The 19394-nt window shown below is 36.1% G+C and overlaps 4 protein-coding genes across 4 annotated transcripts; 2 read left to right on the forward strand and 2 right to left on the reverse strand.

The window, feature by feature from the left end:
- Nucleotides 1-243: 243 nt before the first annotated feature.
- PKNH_0703100 (high molecular weight rhoptry protein 3, putative) lies at nucleotides 244-4379 on the reverse strand (the record flags this gene model as incomplete). The annotated part of the gene is made up of 7 exons (XM_002258289.1): nucleotides 244-872; nucleotides 1014-1793; nucleotides 1986-2042; nucleotides 2342-2404; nucleotides 2614-3571; nucleotides 4035-4144; nucleotides 4316-4379. 7 exons carry the CDS (start codon nucleotides 4377-4379, stop codon nucleotides 244-246), a joined length of 2661 nt encoding a protein of 886 aa, XP_002258325.1.
- Nucleotides 4380-7884: 3505 nt separating this feature from the next.
- On the forward strand, nucleotides 7885-8598 carry PKNH_0703200 (conserved protein, unknown function; the record flags this gene model as incomplete). Its single annotated transcript, XM_002258290.1, has 1 exon — nucleotides 7885-8598. The coding sequence occupies one exon, from the start codon at nucleotides 7885-7887 to the stop codon at nucleotides 8596-8598; it is 714 nt and encodes a 237-aa protein (XP_002258326.1).
- Nucleotides 8599-10405: 1807 nt separating this feature from the next.
- PKNH_0703300 (WD repeat-containing protein 66, putative) lies at nucleotides 10406-13915 on the forward strand (the record flags this gene model as incomplete). Its single annotated transcript, XM_002258291.1, has 2 exons — nucleotides 10406-13265; nucleotides 13449-13915. The coding sequence occupies 2 exons, from the start codon at nucleotides 10406-10408 to the stop codon at nucleotides 13913-13915; spliced, it is 3327 nt and encodes a 1108-aa protein (XP_002258327.1).
- A 139-nt stretch (nucleotides 13916-14054) lies between these two features.
- PKNH_0703400 (autophagy-related protein 3, putative) lies at nucleotides 14055-16651 on the reverse strand (the record flags this gene model as incomplete). Its single annotated transcript, XM_002258292.1, has 12 exons — nucleotides 14055-14163; nucleotides 14292-14351; nucleotides 14459-14511; nucleotides 14696-14767; nucleotides 14942-15030; nucleotides 15179-15239; nucleotides 15366-15464; nucleotides 15629-15678; nucleotides 15851-15920; nucleotides 16071-16191; nucleotides 16332-16401; nucleotides 16549-16651. 12 exons carry the CDS (start codon nucleotides 16649-16651, stop codon nucleotides 14055-14057), a joined length of 957 nt encoding a protein of 318 aa, XP_002258328.1.
- Nucleotides 16652-19394: the final 2743 nt, after the last annotated feature.

Genomic DNA, 19394 nt, shown 5'->3' on the forward strand with positions numbered 1-19394 from the left:
AAAACAGCCACGTGTGCTTCCTTCAAATCACTAATAATAAAATTTGTTCCTAACGATTGGCACTTTTCTTTTTTTCATAAACTTCCGCGAACGTAAGGAAGCGATCCACATGGTGCTCATAGATTGGACAAGGCGGCCATACACGCGCATTCAATAAATTGCATAGATAACGCGTATCATCCTCATCACATTGGTCGCATGTTTACCTTGCGATTCCTTCTGGAAATGCCCTGATTTTATGGACTAGGAGGTTCCCTTTGACGACAAACTTGAACTAGACCCTTTTTCCTCAGGGGCAGATTCACCAGGAGGCTGTTGATTCAGAGACATGTTTGATTCGTAGAAATCAACTCCTTTTCGAAGTTTAGAACCCTCCTTTCCTTTCATTCTTTTAAGTCTTTTTCCCATTTCTCCTAATTTTTGATTTATGCCTTTCTGTGCAGGTCTAACAGCTTTCCCTGCGCCAGTATTATGTTCCATCTGAGGAGAACTGGGGGGGGAATGCGAAGAAACCGTTCCAACACCTATATTAGTCTGTTTTGGAGTACCTATATATTTATATAATTCTAATTCTAACTCCTTATTTCTATCGACCAGTTGTGCTTTTTCCTCATCTGGAACCAATTTCAAATACTCAGCTGCTTTCTTCTGCTGGTTTGAATCAACTCCTTCTAGACTTTCGTCCAACTCATCTATAGAATCCATGGAACCTTGTTCTGACTCGAAAAAGATATCTTCTTTTCTGAACCCAATTCCATCATTGGAGCTATCTAAATCGAATGATTCGTCTGATACCTCCTCCTGCATTTTCACCTTCTGTTGAGCGTCTGTGTTGCTTAAGAACTCGTCGAAGGTGTACAGCACCTCGAAAACTGCAAATGGGAGAGAAAGGGAAAGGCAGGAAAAGTGTACACACAGCATTATATGGAGGCGATTCTCTACCAAGTAAGGAAAAAAATACGAAATCCACATTCGCATGTTTGTTCATTAATGCAATCCCCTCTAAAAGTTACCTTTCCTCTTGTCAAACAAATTATCATTCTCAAACTTCAAGTAAAAGGAACGCATCTTCGTATACCTGGGGTTCTTCATCAACGATTTAATATTTTCTAAAATACGATCTGCGATATTTGGGTGAATCATCTTGGACCTTAAAAGCTCAAACTGTTCTTTGTGGTGGCAAAACAATTGCTCATAGTAGTACATGTTAATATACAAAACAGAAACTATAGAGAATAGATACAGAAGATATTTCTCTGGATCTTTATTGAAGTAATAAACTAAAAATTCAATAACTGCATATTCAAAGAATGGACTACTTGGATTGGAAGAAACTAAATTGGAAATTCCTAGATATAATGACAAAAATGTCTCCGCTAGATATATGTTTCGTCTGTACAAAACTGCCGGTACATGCAAAACGGCTCTACCACATGCACGAGCATGTTTTATTGCACTGGGATTTTCATATAAGAAGTTTCCTTTCAACGTAGTTACACTTTTAAAAAATTTGTGTAAATATAAGGAGGTATATCTTGTTAACGATAGCATGCTTTCCATATTTAATAGTTGTCTTATAATATTGAATGCCTCTACATGCGTTGCTATTAAAATACACTGCATACGGAATCCTTTATATATATCGTCAATTTCTTTTTTTCCTGATTTTTCCTTATTACCTTTCTTCAGAATCAAATGTTCTATGATTTTGCAAATTTTTTGTGCAGCCACGCCCTTTACAACTTCCACTTCCTGGTCCAGGTTCAAACTCTTCTTTACCTTTTTGCATTCGACTGGGTAATAGAGGCAGGGAGGGGGGAAAAAAAAAATGAAGGAATCGTTCAGTTATTGAATTATCTATGTTATATGCAATCCTTCCATAACAAAAAAAAAAAAAAAAAAAGCAAGCACGAATGGAAAGCAACTTCTTCACAATTACATCAAAGAAGGACGTAAATATTTTTCCCATTTTATTTTACACTTACTGTGACCTGTCTCACGCTTAAAGCTAAAATCGCTGATGTTGTGGCTTAATTCTTTCACTAAAAAGTAGGAAGGAAAGGATGTATGTGTGTGTGAGGTCGTTGTATAAAAGCACAAATAAAACAATAACAATGACGAATAAAGCTAGCTCTACTAACATGAAAAGAAGTAAAAATATAAAATAGCATGCAACAGGGAGGGGAATGCGTAGGAAAAATAATCCGCTAATAGTTGTGATGACACGAAAAGATTCTTTGCTATCTCCTTGCAACATTTTCTATTATCCCGGTTGACATATAAGGAAAATGCTTCGACACAGACACACATATTGTACGCATGCAACTCCCCTCGTCGTTACCCGAAACAGGACTGATTTGGTTTCCCTTCTTCTTGAAAGCATAAAAGAATCTATGAAGCTTGTCTACGCAGTGGGGAAAAAAAAAAAAAAAAAAAAAAAAATGAGGAAATACTCATAAATAATTTCTCACGTACAAATGTCCTTGAAATGAGAAACCCTCTTTTAATCGAATCTGGAACCACTCTAATGAATGTGCACTCCAATTTGTACACTCCAATCTGTGCACTCCAATCTGTACACTCCAATTTGTACACTCCAATGAATGTGCTAACCAAAAATACTGGAGGCAAAGTCACTCAGTTTAACAAGCCCCTGAGATTCCTCCATGTAGTAGGGACTCTTGGGTGCTTGATCGAAGAAAGATAAAAACATTTTGTTCTTGCTGTTTAATACTTTAAAAATATCCACAGGAATATTACTATTGGGGTTCTTTATATCTCTAGGATTGTATGTAGTAAACAAAGGTAATGTCCATACTGATTGTGGTTTTACTAAATGTACATCATCCCTGGTTAAAAATTTCTTAAAGTTATCAATATATGGGCTTTTTAAAGCATCAAAAAGGAACAATAAATGATCACAGAATGTACCTTTTTCTTTACCAGCTATTCTTCTTTCACATAATTTCTTTATATAACTATCTAGACATTTTAAAACATTCGGTTGAGAATCACACTCTTTATGGTAATGCAATTTCAAATTGTAAACTGGACAGTTTATAAATACATCATTCGACCTTTCATTATCAAGGATATTTTTCAAGGAATTTTTTCTCTCTCCATCTTCCATACTCTGATATAATTTCTTTAAAGCAGATATTGGTGATCCGATGGAACTTAAATATATTTTATATTCATCTTGGTTTAACTGAAATGAGAGCATGCCATCTTGGTCCTTCTGCTTAATGCTTGTTTCTACCAGGGGTGGTAAAATACAGTATTTGTGAAATTCCTTTAGAGCAAAGGATGTGTATTTTGGAACGGGTTCTATATTTTCAAACGTGTATGAAAAATACACCTTCTGTTCTTTATCTAAATATTTCATCAATTCCTTTATATCTGGCTCTTCATAACTCCTTAAGAACTCGGATACCCATGATCTGTTGGCGCATGACGAAAGGTTGTGCTCCTTTTTATCTTTCAAATTCTTCGGGATACTGAATGGTACCGACAGGTAATGCTCTATGAACCAGTAGAACTGCTCAGGCTCCCCGATAAAATCGAGGAAGGACTGGTGAAACGAGCGTTGAGTGGGGGGAAAAAAGAAGAAGGTACGATCGTGTATTATTGCAAAGGTGAATACGCATGAGGAGATACTCGCGCATTTTGTGTACACTAATAGTTGTATGCATGGTTTGCATCCCCTACACAGCCATGCTTGCGCAAGTGATGAAGGAAGCACTAGAAAAATATGCTCACAAGGGATAGACACTTTCGCTAATATTTCATCTACGCGCTTAATACACATCCCACGAAATGGACATCTTCTCTGGAAGGCAGATTTTCACCTTCCCCTCCTCTCGCCCAAGTTCATCTCGCGCCGCGTACGTGTGTATCGACATTCGTGCACTAAACGTATGTTGCACTCGACATATGCTTTTCTCCACACCAAAAGGCCTATATCCCTTCCCCTTCTTGAGTGTCACTCATTCCATTTTTTTCACTCATTTCCATTTCAAACTTGTTTTGCTTACATTCGGATCGGGTCCATTGTCCCTGAGGTTGTAATACGCCACGAAGTTACATTGTAAAAGATTCTTTAATTTTTTGTTCACAAATCCACTGAAATATTCTCGCCCTAACACTTAGGAAAGGAAAAAAAAAAAAAAAAAGGAGCATGTTGTACATGGCAGAATTATCTATTATCCTACCAGAGCATGAAAAAAACTATGAAGATATGCGTGCATCTTTACAAACGCACAGACGTATTGTCTCAAACGTTGGTCTGTTAATCTCTCAAATTCGTGTGCTTTACCCTGAACAGATGAAAGCGTTACCAGACAAGCTGTAAAAAGTGTAACAAAGAACTTGCTTCGCATATTTCTCTCTTTTTTATTGCATCCTTGAAGAAAAGAGAAAAAAAAAAAAAGAAATGATATTAATAAGGATAATAAGTAAATAAAGAAAAAGGAAGGAGCGGAACGCATAACAGCAGAGTAACAAAGCAATGCAGCCCAAATAAAAGGGGGCCCATATTCATTTACCTAATTTAATTTTTTGGTACTATTCCTAATGCATATAGCGCGTTAGCAATTTCTGTAACTTCGGCCTTCCTTGTGCTTACTCTGTGTGCTATTTTTTTTCTAAATACTTTTTTCCGATCTGTGTTTCTTTACAACTCTTTGCAGTTACGGTGCTAACTTTTCGAAATATTAAAACTTGTTATGCTATTTCGTTTGGTTGTATTTTATGTTTTAAAATTAAAAAAAATCAATTATTAAAAAATTAAAGTATTCATAGTATTAAAGCAGTTTCACATTATAACGAAAAATGTAAAAGATAAAAATGTGTACATGTATATGTCCACATACATACAAATACTATTTAAAAAATTCACTGAGGGGGCAAATCTTTTGCCTATTGTTCCTGAGTGGACTGCTTTAAAGCAAAAAGTGCACACGAAAGTATAATATGTGTTTTTTTAACTAACTTTTGTTTATTTGCGTGAAACGAAAAACTCAAATCTTAAAACCTAAAGAAAGTATAAACGCGAATGTCCATTTTTCCTGCCATTTCGCATTGTGAACTTTATTTTGTGCTACATCATCAATTATATTGTCATAATGTCATTTGATGAACATTAATATTTTTTTATTTTATTTTGATTTCATTTGATTTGATTTTTTTTTTTTTTTTTTTTTAAGGAACGTTAAGCTTTTCGTGGATATTTGCAAAAATATATGATACGCAAATGTATCGCTAAAACCATTTTATTTTTATTTTATTTATATTTTTTTTCGTTTAGATTATTTCAGTGAACTTTTTTTTTTTTTTTTTGACCTTTCCTAATATTTATTCGGTATATGTGCATACCTTTAAGACAACCACACTAAAAGTTGCACCTCCGCTTCAACAGAGAAAGTATGCAATATATGTGCACCATGCACATGTGTACAATGTGTGCATATGCATATGGTCATTCTGTAATGTTTGTTCAAAATGAGAGCTATTAAAAAAAAAATTATTCCTTCAGTTTAATACGTTAAAAATGCCCACTTGTTTTCGTAATAACCCGTATCATATTGGCTATTTTGTAAAAAAAAAAAATTAAAAAATTAAATAATAATTTATAATGCACCGTTATGCACCCTTTTATAATTTGCAATAAGAGAACGCTTGCTTCCCCAAGGAAAAAAGGAAAAAAGGAAAAAAAAAAAAATCGGCGTAAACGGGTTGTTTTGTACATATCTGTACAATACACTTCCTTATATATGTAACCGTTTGTGCGCAGAATTGTTTGTGCTTACAACACATTAAGGGGGAATTATGTAAAGTGCCTCCCGGACGGCAGGTGCCAATCACCAATTGGCGAATTGCGTGGCTAACAAAATTGACAAGTCGAATGGTTGAAAAAAAAAACTGCCTTTATAAAAAAAAAAAAAAAAAAAAAAAAAAACGTGCACGGTCTTTTTCGTAACGCGTGTATACACTATTTTGTGTGTCACCGAGGAAAGAGTTGCCAAAATTTTCCTTTTTCTGTTTTTTCATAAGAATAAATTAATTCGAATCAGCACTTAAGAGAAAATTACTTGCGTTCCTATTCATTACTTACGCCGTTTATATTTGTTCATTTTGCCCGTTTGGCCAATTTTGTAGAAAGACACACGACGAACAGTTACCGCTTCGCCGCACCTCCAATTCACTTTATTTCATTTTACCTTACTGTTACTCATTTTTAACTTATTTTATTTTACTTCATTTTATTTTACTTCATTTTATTTTACCTCATCTTATTTTACCTCATTTTATTTTACTTCATTTTATTTTACTTCATTTTATTTTACCTCATTTTATTTTACCTCATTTTGCTTCAAATTACTCAATGCTAAACCACCAGCATTAGAGCTGCAAAAGAAGACAAATTAAAGCAACACGTTTGCAAAAATTGAGGCACGCCGCTACCCCCACCACCCTTATCCAATAATTAACGAAATTCAATTGTGAGATTTTCCAAATTCCCCTCACTCTTCTATTTAAATTAACAAAACTACATAAAATGTAGTCATTCAAATTAAAATTGTTCTAGTGTGATTCAGCCACAATGTCTATTGTACACACATGCGCCCCCCTTTTTACTTTTTTCTTTTTATACGAAAGAGTGAACATGTGCACGTTGTACACTCTTCATTTAGCAAACTTTAATTAATTTTCATTTCCTTTTTTTAACACACATCTCGTTAGTAATTTTTCATTTTGGCAAGTTTATTCATTTTCGTCTTCCCCTTCCCTGCGCTGTTACATTGTTGCCTTTATCGCACAGTGCTCCGTGCTCCTCCTGCTTAAGAATAGCGGAAAAAAAAAAAAAAAAAAAAAAAAGAGCACCCTCCATATGTTCACTAAGGGCTATCAAACTGCGTTTACCCATTTTTGTGTGCTTTTAAAAACTACTCCCATGTTACACATTTTCCCCTTGCAGCACTTGTCCTTCTCTCCATTTTTACTAATTAACTTCTATGTATGCAAAAAAAATGCCCTTAATTTTGTTAATGCCACTATTCCTGTTTATCTTTTATTAGTTTCCTTTTTTCTCTGTTACCTTCTCATAAATTTTCCTTTGCGCTAATTTTGCGTATTTGTGCATTTGCGCATTTTTCAAAAAGGTGAACGCACCTTTTTTTTTTTTGACGCATACTTTGCGCCATTTTTCCATTTAAAAAAAAAAAAAAAAAAAAAAAAAAAAAGCGTTAATCTTGTAATGTATTTGCATACGCATGTCCATACAACCGTTTTAATTTTCTTTGAATTCGCTTTAGGCTGAACTAATTAATTAGATAAATAGCCTCCTTGAGTTAATATGAGCATATGTATATTTATACATACACACACGTATGCATGTATTTTTTTTTCGTCCATTTTTACGATCATCAGATTGGCAGCACGAATTTTTAACGCATGCTAATTCCCGTTCGCATTTTTTTTTTTTTTTTTTTTTTTTTTTTTTACGCACCAAGAATGCCTGAATAAGTGCATTCTGTATGCCCGTGCTTCGACGAAATAACAACCCCATTAGTTACGCGCAAATCTTTTTGTTTTATATATCTGCTACGTAGTTATCATATAAAATAAGAAGACACTTATGCCTTTTTGCGAGTAGCTGTTTTGCGTTTCGTATGCCTTAACGCAAAAAAAGAAGAAACTCTGCTGAGGACAAAAAAAAAAAAAAGGAAAAAAGGGAAAAAAAAAATACAATGGGATGTAAGCATACACACATGTGCAACCCATAATAGTACAACACACCATACTACCTCAACGCGTAGTGCCCCTACTGACGTCCCGTCCCTTCCCAAACTTTTGATTTTTCACGACAAGAAAAAATATATTATAATGTATGACCTAGGAAATAAGCACAAATTTGATGTGAAAAAATGCATAAAGAAATATAGAATGTGCATAATTTTACACGCGCTCTTAGCTGGACTGCAGTTACTGACGCCCCGCCCCTTCTTGTTTATATCCCACTTATTGGTAGTAGTCATTGGGGTCGACTGCTTCTGCTCGTACTTAACTTTTAAGTACTTCTGCTTCACAGTGGTAAATATGATATGCGGGATTACAGACTTTATATGGCTACTCTTTAAGTGTATAGGCAAGAATCGGTTTAAGTGGCTAGACCCACAGCATTACTGGAAGATAATCAATGTCGATAACATATTTTTGGAGTTTTTCTCAACTGCGTTACACTACATGTTTGAAGAGAAAAAAACAGATGTCTCTACTCAAAATGTGCACAAGAAGAATGAGTATATTAAAAACTTCTTTAAATTATTACCAGTCCAGAAAAAAACATATGCATGGAAAATATACTTAGAGTTATTCATTATCGTAGCGGGCATTTTCCTATATTTTATGGGCTCATATATCAGTTGGCAGCTCTACAAGTACACGTTAAATTATAACCAAAGTGATTTATTGTTAAGCAAATACCATTATGGTACCTTCCATGAAGAGAACAATAAAACCTCGCCTACCACGCAGAGCGAATTTATTCCCTTCATTGGACAGCCATACCGAATATCAGATTTTTTGGAGAAAAATTAGTCCTTCCTCCCGGTAATTTTACAGCTCCATTTATTTAGGCGTAGATAGACTACTCCTCCTAAGTGGATTCCTTCAATACAAGTTAAAATTAACCCCCCCCCTTTTTTTTTTATGTACATCTCATATGTATGTGTATATTTTCGTCCCTTTCACTTATTCGCTTGTAAAATGTTTCAGTCACTTGTGTGTTAAATGGTGCCCCCTGTGACCTGACCTTCGTCATTTTTTTTTTTTTTTTTTTTTTTTTTTGTTTATATCTTTGATATAAGGACCACACAGGTATATACACAGGGGAAGCTATTAAATATACTATCGTCTACTTTGCATTCTGCACAAAATATATGTTAATTGCAAACATGGGAAAACCACGTGTGTATTCCTCCGCGAATTGTGTGGTCGTCCCATCGACATTCATACCTCAGAAGTATAACGTTCTTCCTTCTGCATAGTTGTCTCATTGTTACTATGTCGAACCAACGTTTCTCTATTCTTCCACATCACTAACACTTCTTTAGCTTTCTTTTAATTTTTGTTTATAATATGTTCATATTTAAAAGTACAATTTTGAAAAAAACTTTCTCACGCGTTAGCAGCGTTTCCAAGTCAACACTTCACTCTTTGGGGGAAAGTCTCCCAAATTAAAGGAAAAATAAACGACCCATTTTTTCATCTGAAAAATGGAGTAATGGTAAAATTGCACAGCCCAGAGGGTGAGGAGCGCAGCAGTGGTACAGAAGGAACAGACGCTGCCCTTTTCCTCATTTCCCCCTTAATGGTAGAAATCACCAAAAGGTTCGTCTGACTAGAAACACAGAGCGCATTTACGCAAAGTCTCCCTAATGGCTAATCACAAGAAACAATACATCGGTCTACATCTGCTGATCATTCAAAATACATACGTGTGCAGAAAAAATATTCACGAATATGTAAGTCTGCCATTCGAGCTGTTTAAAAGTTTCATGAGCCATTTTTTCTTTATCCTACCCCTCCTATATTTGTATTACCTTAATATCGCGCCCCTTCCGAAATGGAGAAAAAAAAAAAAAAAAAAAAAACCATCAATTGTGCATATTACCGTGGGCTTATTTCTCGCCGTATATGTAGACAAAAAAAAAAAAAAAAAAAAAAAAAAATTGTATTTTAGAGAGAGTCTTAAAAGATGCTCCGTTTTTATTCCTTTCTCCATTTTGTAAATGTATGAAAAAAGCTTCTCCAACTTCCCCCCGTAAAAGCGGCTATATTTTGCTCGCTCCGATTCGCGCCTAAAATGAGGCATAATAAAAACTGATGATGGCATACACACGTATTCAAATGTACAGTTATGTGTATGTGTAGGTATATGTAGACATACGTGCACTGATGCACCTCCGGCGCAGCGTCAATTTGTCTTGCTCTCCGGTCAATCCTAATTTAATATCGTCGCACTAGATGAGGGGCTTACTACATATGCATGACTCTGAAGAGACATATTTGTAATCGTAAAAAAAGTTAATTTTGTTTTTTCTAGGGAGTCATCCCTTTCATGTCTTCTGTTACTCTCTTTTTACAAATGTAAATCCACATACTCGGATCTACAGTATATGAACCTGCAGACCTAGTAGTAGTCCGACGCAGGTACAACTACGCTCATCGTAACTTCCACGAGGGTGAATCTAGGAAAAAAAAAAAAAAAAAAAAAAAAAAAAAAAAAAACATAAAAAAGGTGACGCCGAAAATCATCCGCAAAGTGTCCCCCAAAAGGAACATTTAAAATTGATCATCAGAAACAAAATTTACGTAATTCACAAAACATAGAAAAGAAAAAACCATGCAAAACGAAGGCACGTTGGACGAACCAATAACATTAAAGTTCTGCTACGGAATTAATGAGTCGCTTAGTAGTGTGCACGTGATAAGGAAGCCAAAACAGGAAGGAGACACGACACAGGAACATGGAGATCCCCTGATTGTCTACACCTCCGATAACAATATCGTCATTGTAGATGAAAAGGAACAACTACTATTTAGGGGGCATGTTAACAAAATTTCAAAATTGATAAAAAGTTATAATAATGAATTTATCGTTTCTTGTGACAAGGGGAAGGATTCTTTCATCATTTTGTGGAGACTAAATCAGAACGCCTTACTTCCCGTTAAGAAGTTTTTTTTTCACAGTTCCCATGAGCCCTCAGGTAAGAGTGAGTACAAAAAAGACATGGATGGGGAGGAATTCAACAGGAATGACAGTTCATGTCTGGTAAACAGTCCACTTGGAGGAACCCAGGAAGGAGTGACCAGTGGACATGGAAACATTGCCGAAGTAGGTAACGTAGGATACGAGTGCGTGGATATAAGTTTTGACAACAGGTACATATGCGCACTGACGGAGAAGCAACCCTACGTTAAGGGAAATCAAAGGAGTACACAGGGAGAGTCAATCCACCATAATAACAATGGAAGAAGCAGTATGAATGCCGTTTTTTACCAAGAAATCGTCATCTTCGATACGAACGGAGGGGAAGACAACATTGTATGCAAAGATAAAATATATGGGAAGGAAACTCAAGAGAAAATTCGATTCAATAAAAAGTATGAAATAATTTCAAATAGTAAATCCAAGTTATACATTTACAATTTTGCAAAAAAACATAGAACAATTACCCATTACAGTCCTTCCTTATATAAAAGTAACATAATAAATGAGCGTTTTATATTTACGGAAACGTCTTTTGTGGATAACTCCACAATGCTCTTGACAGGCACGACAAATGGGTACCTCATTGTCTGGGATTACAGTTCCATATTCTTGAGCAAAACAAAACAAACGGTTAAACAAAGGGAATATCAAAAGTACCTAGAAATAAGAAAAGACATTCCAATAAACATTGTTCAGAGTTATGGACATTTTGTCATTTTAGGGCTCAGTGATGGAAGCGTTCAGGTATTTGATACAAACCTCAAATGTTACGCATGGTTTGAGAATATCCATGTGGGGCAAATTAAATCCATCTCTTTTGAAATGTCTAATTTTGAGGAAGACTTCTTTTCATGGAACTCTTTCATCATATTCACTGAAAAAAACGTTATTAAACAAATACACCCCAACAGTTTTAACAACGTGGGGAATACTACCCAGTGGGATGACAACTACGGCGATCAGCATGGAGTAGGGGGGAAACACATCCCGGGAGAAGTGCCCATAGCAAGTGGTGCTAAGAACACACTGAATGAACCCCCCCAGACAGAAAATAAATTGCTACTTCACTTTGACAGCTCCTGCATCAGCTGCATATGCACAAATCCAACTAGCGAAAAAAACGTGATATACATTGGAAATGAAAACGGGCTAATTGAAATCTTCGACTTTGACAAAAACGTAAAAGTGCAGTCAATTTGCTTGACATCGAAAGAAATCGTATCCATACTTTTCAGCAACAGTGGAAATATACTCTGCGTGGGATGTAAGTGCGGATTCATTCAGATGATCACAGCGGATAATCTCAAAACATTTTTTTCCAGCAGAGATATGAAATACCAAGTGACTTACCTGTACTTCAGTGAAGATGACAAAATACTCATTGCTTCTTCTGCAAATGCTAATATGATAATTTATAAAAATGATAATTGTGATAATCCCTTCGACTGGAAGTTTGCCTACAGAATTGTTAACACTAATAATATTACATTAACCGATTTGAAAATCGTTAAGGAAATTCACAAAAAAAATTATTACATCATTGTAGGCATAACAGACAATAGGTATATGATATTCTATCATTACAACTTTCTCGAAAATAATGTAATCATTTCCTATTTACCCATAGAACAGATTTACGTCCCAACGTGCCTTTCGCAAAATCTGTCCTTTTACGATAGACAAATATTATGCATCTGCAATGAAGCGTCCAAAATCCGTTTCTTCGATTTGGAGACCAAAAAAATCGTAAAAACGGTTCACCTCCCGTTTAGGGAGAAGAATGTGAAAAAGTTTCTGCCCCTCAGGGGTTACGGGGGAAACGATACTCTCACCGCTGACGGAAAGAACAAATCAACCGAACCAGATAAACACAACCTGGAAAAAAATAATATATTCCTATTTGTGCTTAACGAAAACATGATTGTGTTTACCCAAACACCTATAGATGCAAACTGCTTCAGGTACATAGGGGTAATCGTCTCCAGTGGGGCTATACAAAATGTCATTTCGAAGAATGAAAACATTTTTATACTGAGTAACAACAAAATCTTCTACTATCATATTAACGCTAATGTGTTAAAAAAAAACATAGAGGTCCAAAGTAACACACTACAAAATTTTATCGAACAAATTGGAGGAAAGACAAGCAACATGTATAGAGAAATTATGGACTCCTTTTATTACTGTGAAATTCAAAAGAAAAAATTTCAACAAAAAAAAGAAAAACATGATATCAAGAAATTGCTTAATATTCTGTCTATTGAGTACATCTTTGCCTCTATCAATGTGTTCCTATCCAAATTTGAAATACAGAACATAATACAGGAGTATCACTTTTACTATAAGTACGTGCTTCCACTGCTGATGGAGAGCGGGGCTCCTGTCGCCGAATCCCTTTCCATGGCTGACGGTATCACACTGGTGAATTATAAATCCGACGACGACCTCCTCCTGCAAAACCTCTTTTTTGTGCGGCCCCCTGGGTGCACGGGTAAGCCATGTCGTACATCAACGTATGTCACGTAGCAATGTATATCACATACCAGTGTATATCACACACCAACGTATATCACACACCAATGTATATGGCATACCAGTGTATACCATGTAGCAGTCTATATCTCACACGTGTATCCGAAAGTGTGCCCGAACACAACGCCCACACTCCTCGTAGATACCCAGGAACATTCCGACAAAGACGCCCTGAGCGAAAGTTGCGCAGGCATCAATTCCAGTCAACGAAAAAGAAGAGACAAAAGCGACGACGACAAAAAGGATGAGGATAACCAAAGCGAAGCAAATCCAAGTGGTACAGAAAACACCCTCGATGGGGACATCACAAAGGATTGCGAACATATATATTTCAACATCAATGCGTTTATTTATACCTACTTCAATTTCGCTACGGAAGAAGAAACGAATTTGGAGCAAGTAATACAAAACATCGGAAGTTATTACAAAGATAGTAATAAAAAGAAAAAAATTTCTTGCAGTGATTTTTTTGAGATGCTAGAAAATTACGGAGAAACCATGGACCAAAATGAGTTTCAAAGAATTTTTCAAATTTTTACAAAAAGTGAGGAGTTCCTTAACGGTTCCGACATATTCGACTTGGATTTGTTGAAGGACCTACTCACGTAGGTCATCTACTGGACCTTTAAAAATAGGGAACGCCCAAGTACATATTTGGTACAGACATATATATATATATATATATATATATATATACATATATAAATATATTTGTGTGTTGTTTTTCATCCACCGGCCCGTTTTATATCTACTGCTTATCATCCTTCGGGAGCTCTACATCCGTTGTAAAATCATACTCGATCGTTGGTATCACACCAGAGACGAACTTCAGAAGAAATAGGAGATACAGATCATGCCTTCGAAAAAGAGGGAGGAATAACGTTTGCATTTTTAATAATCTACCACTTCTTCATGTGTATATATATATATACATGCATTTCAATTTCTGCAGTACAGGAATGCACACCTCGGGAGGGATACTTACCTCGGTTCTTTTCCCTCGCTCATCCAATTTTTTACAATGCTTAACATCGCTTCGGCGTGTCTGCAAAAGGGGGGCGTGCAAAATATTGTCCAAAACATAAACACAAAAAAAAAGGAGGGTGAGAAAAAAAAAAAACAAATCATTCTTTTGGGGACTTCCCAACATACCTGCATGGGTGGATAGATGCAGTCATTACACCTGTGCACGGGTGGGGGTCGTACTGCGAACGAAGGAATTTAAAAAAAATTACCCAATGCACATATATACCACGTATACCGAAATGATAACCGTAAAAAAAAAAAAAATAAAATAAAAAAAAAAAAAAAAAAAAGAGGCTCTCCATTTCGAGTAGCAAAAATAAATATTTGCAAATATCCATTTAAGTATTCGTCTTTTCCACTCACAGTGACGGTCTCGTAGCTGTACTCTGCAGAGATGTCTTCAAAAATTTCCTCCGATTTTAGCGGGTGCCCATTCTGCGATAAAAGCAGCGGAAAACTCAGGCAACATTACCCCAAAAAAATGCGTAACAAAAAGTTAGCAACAAAAAATGCATATCAACAAATGCATAACAAAAAATGCGTAACAAAAAATGCGTTACGAAAATGTGGAATGAGAAAAAATGGAAGGCGAACTGACCGCCCACTTACCTCGTCATATCCAAACAGCCATATCCGAGGAGTTTCATAATACTTATCATAAGTTATGCTCACATCGTACGTACGTATTTTCATAATGTCTGCATGGTGAAGCGATGAAGTAAGGAAAGGGGTTGGTACACATGAGAGTGATTCACAGAGGGGAGCTTTCATTTCTTCCCACCTTTTCCGCGTCATTATGTAGACACACGCACGAATTTATTTATAAGTGTATCCTTTTCATATTACTTTCATTCTGCCCACAGTACGAATAAAGACCTCCGTGGTCCAGTGCGGCTGGGTCATCTTCCTGTGGGGAGAAAAGAATACATAGCCACGCATTTTGGCAAGACACAAATGAAGTTTTTCCAACAGGGATTAAGCAACCAAATGGATATATATATATTTTCCATATCCACTATATCATATGAGTAACCTTAATAAGGTCAATGTTTGGGTCAAAGTGTGCGTCAAAGTTATGTATGTCAATGGCTTCGTCATCCTCTTCCATCGAGTCATCGTCCTGGTTAGGCGCCTGGTCAGATGGGAGAAAAAGTTACATGAGGGGAAGGGTGTCTACATTAGGATTCTTTTTTTTTTTTTTTTTTTTTTTTTTTGTCCATAGTGTTGTGGGTCATTATATATACAACGTTGTTACTCTGCCGGTCATTTGCAGCTTTTCCTTTTTTCTGTTTTTACCTTTTCCTGTCTGCGCACACTTGTGGTGGGGGTCTTCATCTGATGCATGTCTGAGAAAATGTGAAGTATTACATTTTGTCCGTCGGGGGAATGCAGGAATGACGATTAAATTTTGCTGCTGTTTCTCCACTTCAGTAATCACTGGACATACATAACATGTGCAAAAGTGTCGATTTTTTTTTTTTTTTTTTTTTTTTCTCTCCTCTTATCTTCATTCGTTACACTCATCTATGTCAGTGGCGTTGTTCTCCTCTTCGTAACTTGGAAGTAGCCAATCGTTTTCAACTGTTTTCTAAAAGAAGACAATTGAAGTATAAGCGCACTTAGTTTATTAACAAAGAAGAGGAAAAATAGCATTAACTGGTAGTACAAGGTTAATCCAAACCACATACACACACCCACACACATGTGCAGGACTATCTTTTTATAATTCCCTAATTACCACATCGCGCATGATATAACTCAAATCCTTAATTCTTTGTTTGCATGCCACATTTTTCGTTAAGAGAAATTGTTTTCCCTCCGGTAGATAGGGAACTCTCCGATTTTTATCTGCATCTTGCCTATAAAAAAAAAAAAAAATGTGTGTACAGATAGGAAGTCGGATTATAATATCTCCTCCTTTTGCAGCTGGTGAGTAGTAGTGTTGACTATTCCAATCAGTTCAACTTTTCATTAAAATTTTTTTTTTTTTTTTTTTTACCACTCCCATGTTCTAAACTTGTACACAAGAAAATCCCCCGCGTCCACAAACTCCGCTGGGGTCAGTGTCCCTAAAAATGGGTTGCAGGTGGGGTGTGAAAAAGTGGCCTCAAGTGAAGGAATTACCCCTTGGTCAGTTCATGCTCTCCATGTACCCTCGGCACGACAGCACTCTCTAAGACTGTTCATAAATCGAACAGACCCCAATAAAGGCATACCATTTTTAATAAATGAAGACGAGTATGTGATTGGCTTAAAATATGAGTACACCTTTCGATATGTATCTCCTATTTTATGCTTTACATTTATTGGTTCGCTCATTCCAGGATTGTTGGTTTATAAAAATGTGGTTTGTTTGTAAAGCGGCCCTTCGCACTGAAGACCTTGCGGGGGGAGGGGGGGGACAGGAGCAGAAGGAAAATGTCATATGTGTAAAAAATTGGGGAAAACATGAACGGGAAATTAAAGGGAGACAGCAGGATGGTATTTTCTTCCAGCGACATGGTCATATAGCTATTTTATGCCCCTTTCTCTGCGCTGTTATGACCATCCCTAGGATGGACGCACATTTTCATGTCATAAAAGTTCACCATGAGGTGAAAAAATCGAGCCATGCATGCCAAGTTGTCATACCTGCTGTTCTCACAGCATTCCTTCTCTCCCCTTATTTGGTGTTAAAAAGAAGAAAAAAGCGAAACAATATCCTCTTACCAATAAGCTTTGAACATGATTAAAAATACGTTTACAACATCGCATGTTATTTATGAGAGATATGTTACATGCTACCTTTTTATGATGTAATGCAATGTACCCTACATGAATGAAAATTTTTTGCGAAATTATCGTCCGCTGCGTACTTCAGCTTATGCCTATTTCAGGCGAATTACAAAAGGGGAACCGTAAATCGTTTAAGAAGGAAAAAGATTTTAAAGGGTAATTTCAAAAAGGGAAAATGCAAATGGGATGAGGCGAATTAATGGAATGCTCAGAAAGGGTGTGCAGTGCCCTAGCACAATTTTTCCTGATCGCTTTTTTCTGTTCCTTTTTTTTTTTTTTTTCTTAGTTCCTTCTTTGGTTCCCTTTATGAATTTCATAAAGAGCGACACTTTAAGTGAAGCGTGCTCAGAGAATTTACCATAAATCGCCGAGCTGCTCCGCAAGGCCACATACATATACGCTAAAATATAAGTGTGCATGCCCCCTAAGAATGTGTATGTTAAGCATTACACCTCGCACGGGAGCTTCGTGCCTTCTTATCGATTCGTGTAGCTTACATATGGAGAATGGATGACACACCCACCTCACTTAATCACCATAGAAAACGGCAAGAAAAGTGTTATTACAATTCTGCGTGACATTATTTTGGTGATTGGTCCAATGAAAGCAGAGCATCACCATAATAAGTATGGAGAAAGGAAATGATATTTTATGCTATAGTTACAAATAAAAAAAAAAAAAAAAAATACATAAGAATTCACACATTTTCAGTATACATGTGCATACTTTGAAAGCATGTCATTGGAATATATATTTTTTGGTACCCTTTTACATGGAACCTTTGTTACCCTACTTTCTTGAGTTTGAAGTTTCCCGATTTTGGTGCCAATACGCGGTGTTACTCATATATATCCCCTTTTTCATTCATTCGGCAAAAATATATCTTATATATATACACGCAGCGCCCTTTCATTGATTTTTCCTAATCCTACTTCAATTCGTTCGCGCAGGTATATCCCCTTTCTTGAATGCATTACTTTACATCCAACCAGGGCATCTGGCAGGGGTGAACTATCTACATATATGCCTGTGCGTGTTGTGTTTATTTATTCACAGACGAAGCATTTGTGTTTTTTTTTTTTTTTTTTTTTTTTATTTTGCCCCCCTGTGTAAGAGTCATAACCTCTCTTCTTCGCAACGGAAAGGTGAATTAAAACTGAGGGGCGTTTCCAACATTGGAAGGAAAAAAAAAAAAAAGAAAAAAAAAAGAATGCTTCAAAGCCGAATCCCCTCTTAAAAAAAAAAAAAGAGGACATAAAATTATTTTTGACGAAACTCGTCGCAATAGCTTCAAGTTAGCAAGTCACTGTGGCGCTGTTTTGTCACACTCAAATGATCCATAATGCATACTATATATGTACATGTATAAAATATTTACCTTATTTTAATATACCCATTTTTTTTATGTACCTTGAGCAGCTGGCATCACTTGTCAACATAATTCGTAATAATTCAATTGTACGTGATGAAGTCGCTTTTTTTTTCTTTTTTTCTACGCACAAAAGTATATTTTTTTAAATATGATGTGAAAAAAAGAAAAAATACTTATTCGACTTTGCCCAAGCCATACAACATAGCCATTTGAAAGTTTTTTTTTTTTTTTTTTTTTTTTTTTTTTCCTTTTTTTAAATTTATGAAATCGCTCCCCTTAAGAGATACGCTGGAAAGGAAAATTAAGCTGAACAGAAATAGCCCCCCAATAGTGTAAACTTATGCTAAGCTATTTGAACTGAACTTAACTGAATGCAGGGGAAGAACGTGGCAGTGGTATGCGGAGGCAAACGAACTCAAGAAGAAACAGAATATAACTACGCATTGTGAGAAAGCAAAATTGTGAAGTCACGGTGAAGGGAAGTGCTACGTATTATGATGAATGGGATGCATGTGATTAAGAGAAAGTACTAAGGGCGCATGTATCAGTGCGCACATAACGTTGTGTATGCGTGGCACATATGTATGCACATATATACATATGTCCCTGTGCCTATTGACGAACGTTCTAAGTGCGAAATAACTTATAAAACGAGAAAGAGCGAAAAGGGCAAGAGCATAATTTACCAAAACCACTTGAAGAAGTCGTAACGTTTTTTTTTTTTTTTTTTTTTTTTTTTTTTTTTTTTTTTTCGTCCACTTGTGTTTTGTCTGTAAAGCAAAAATTTGCTCTACAGTCGAATCGAACAGGGGAGAAAATGCAGCATGTTGTATATGTGCGCATAAATTCACATGTACGTATGTTTGCTTGCCCATATGCGTCGTGACAGAAGATTGGCTAACAGGAGAAAACGGT

The sequence above is a fragment of the Plasmodium knowlesi genome (genome assembly GCF_000006355.2).
Source record: "Plasmodium knowlesi strain H genome assembly, chromosome: 7".
NCBI lineage: Eukaryota > Apicomplexa > Aconoidasida > Haemosporida > Plasmodiidae > Plasmodium > Plasmodium knowlesi.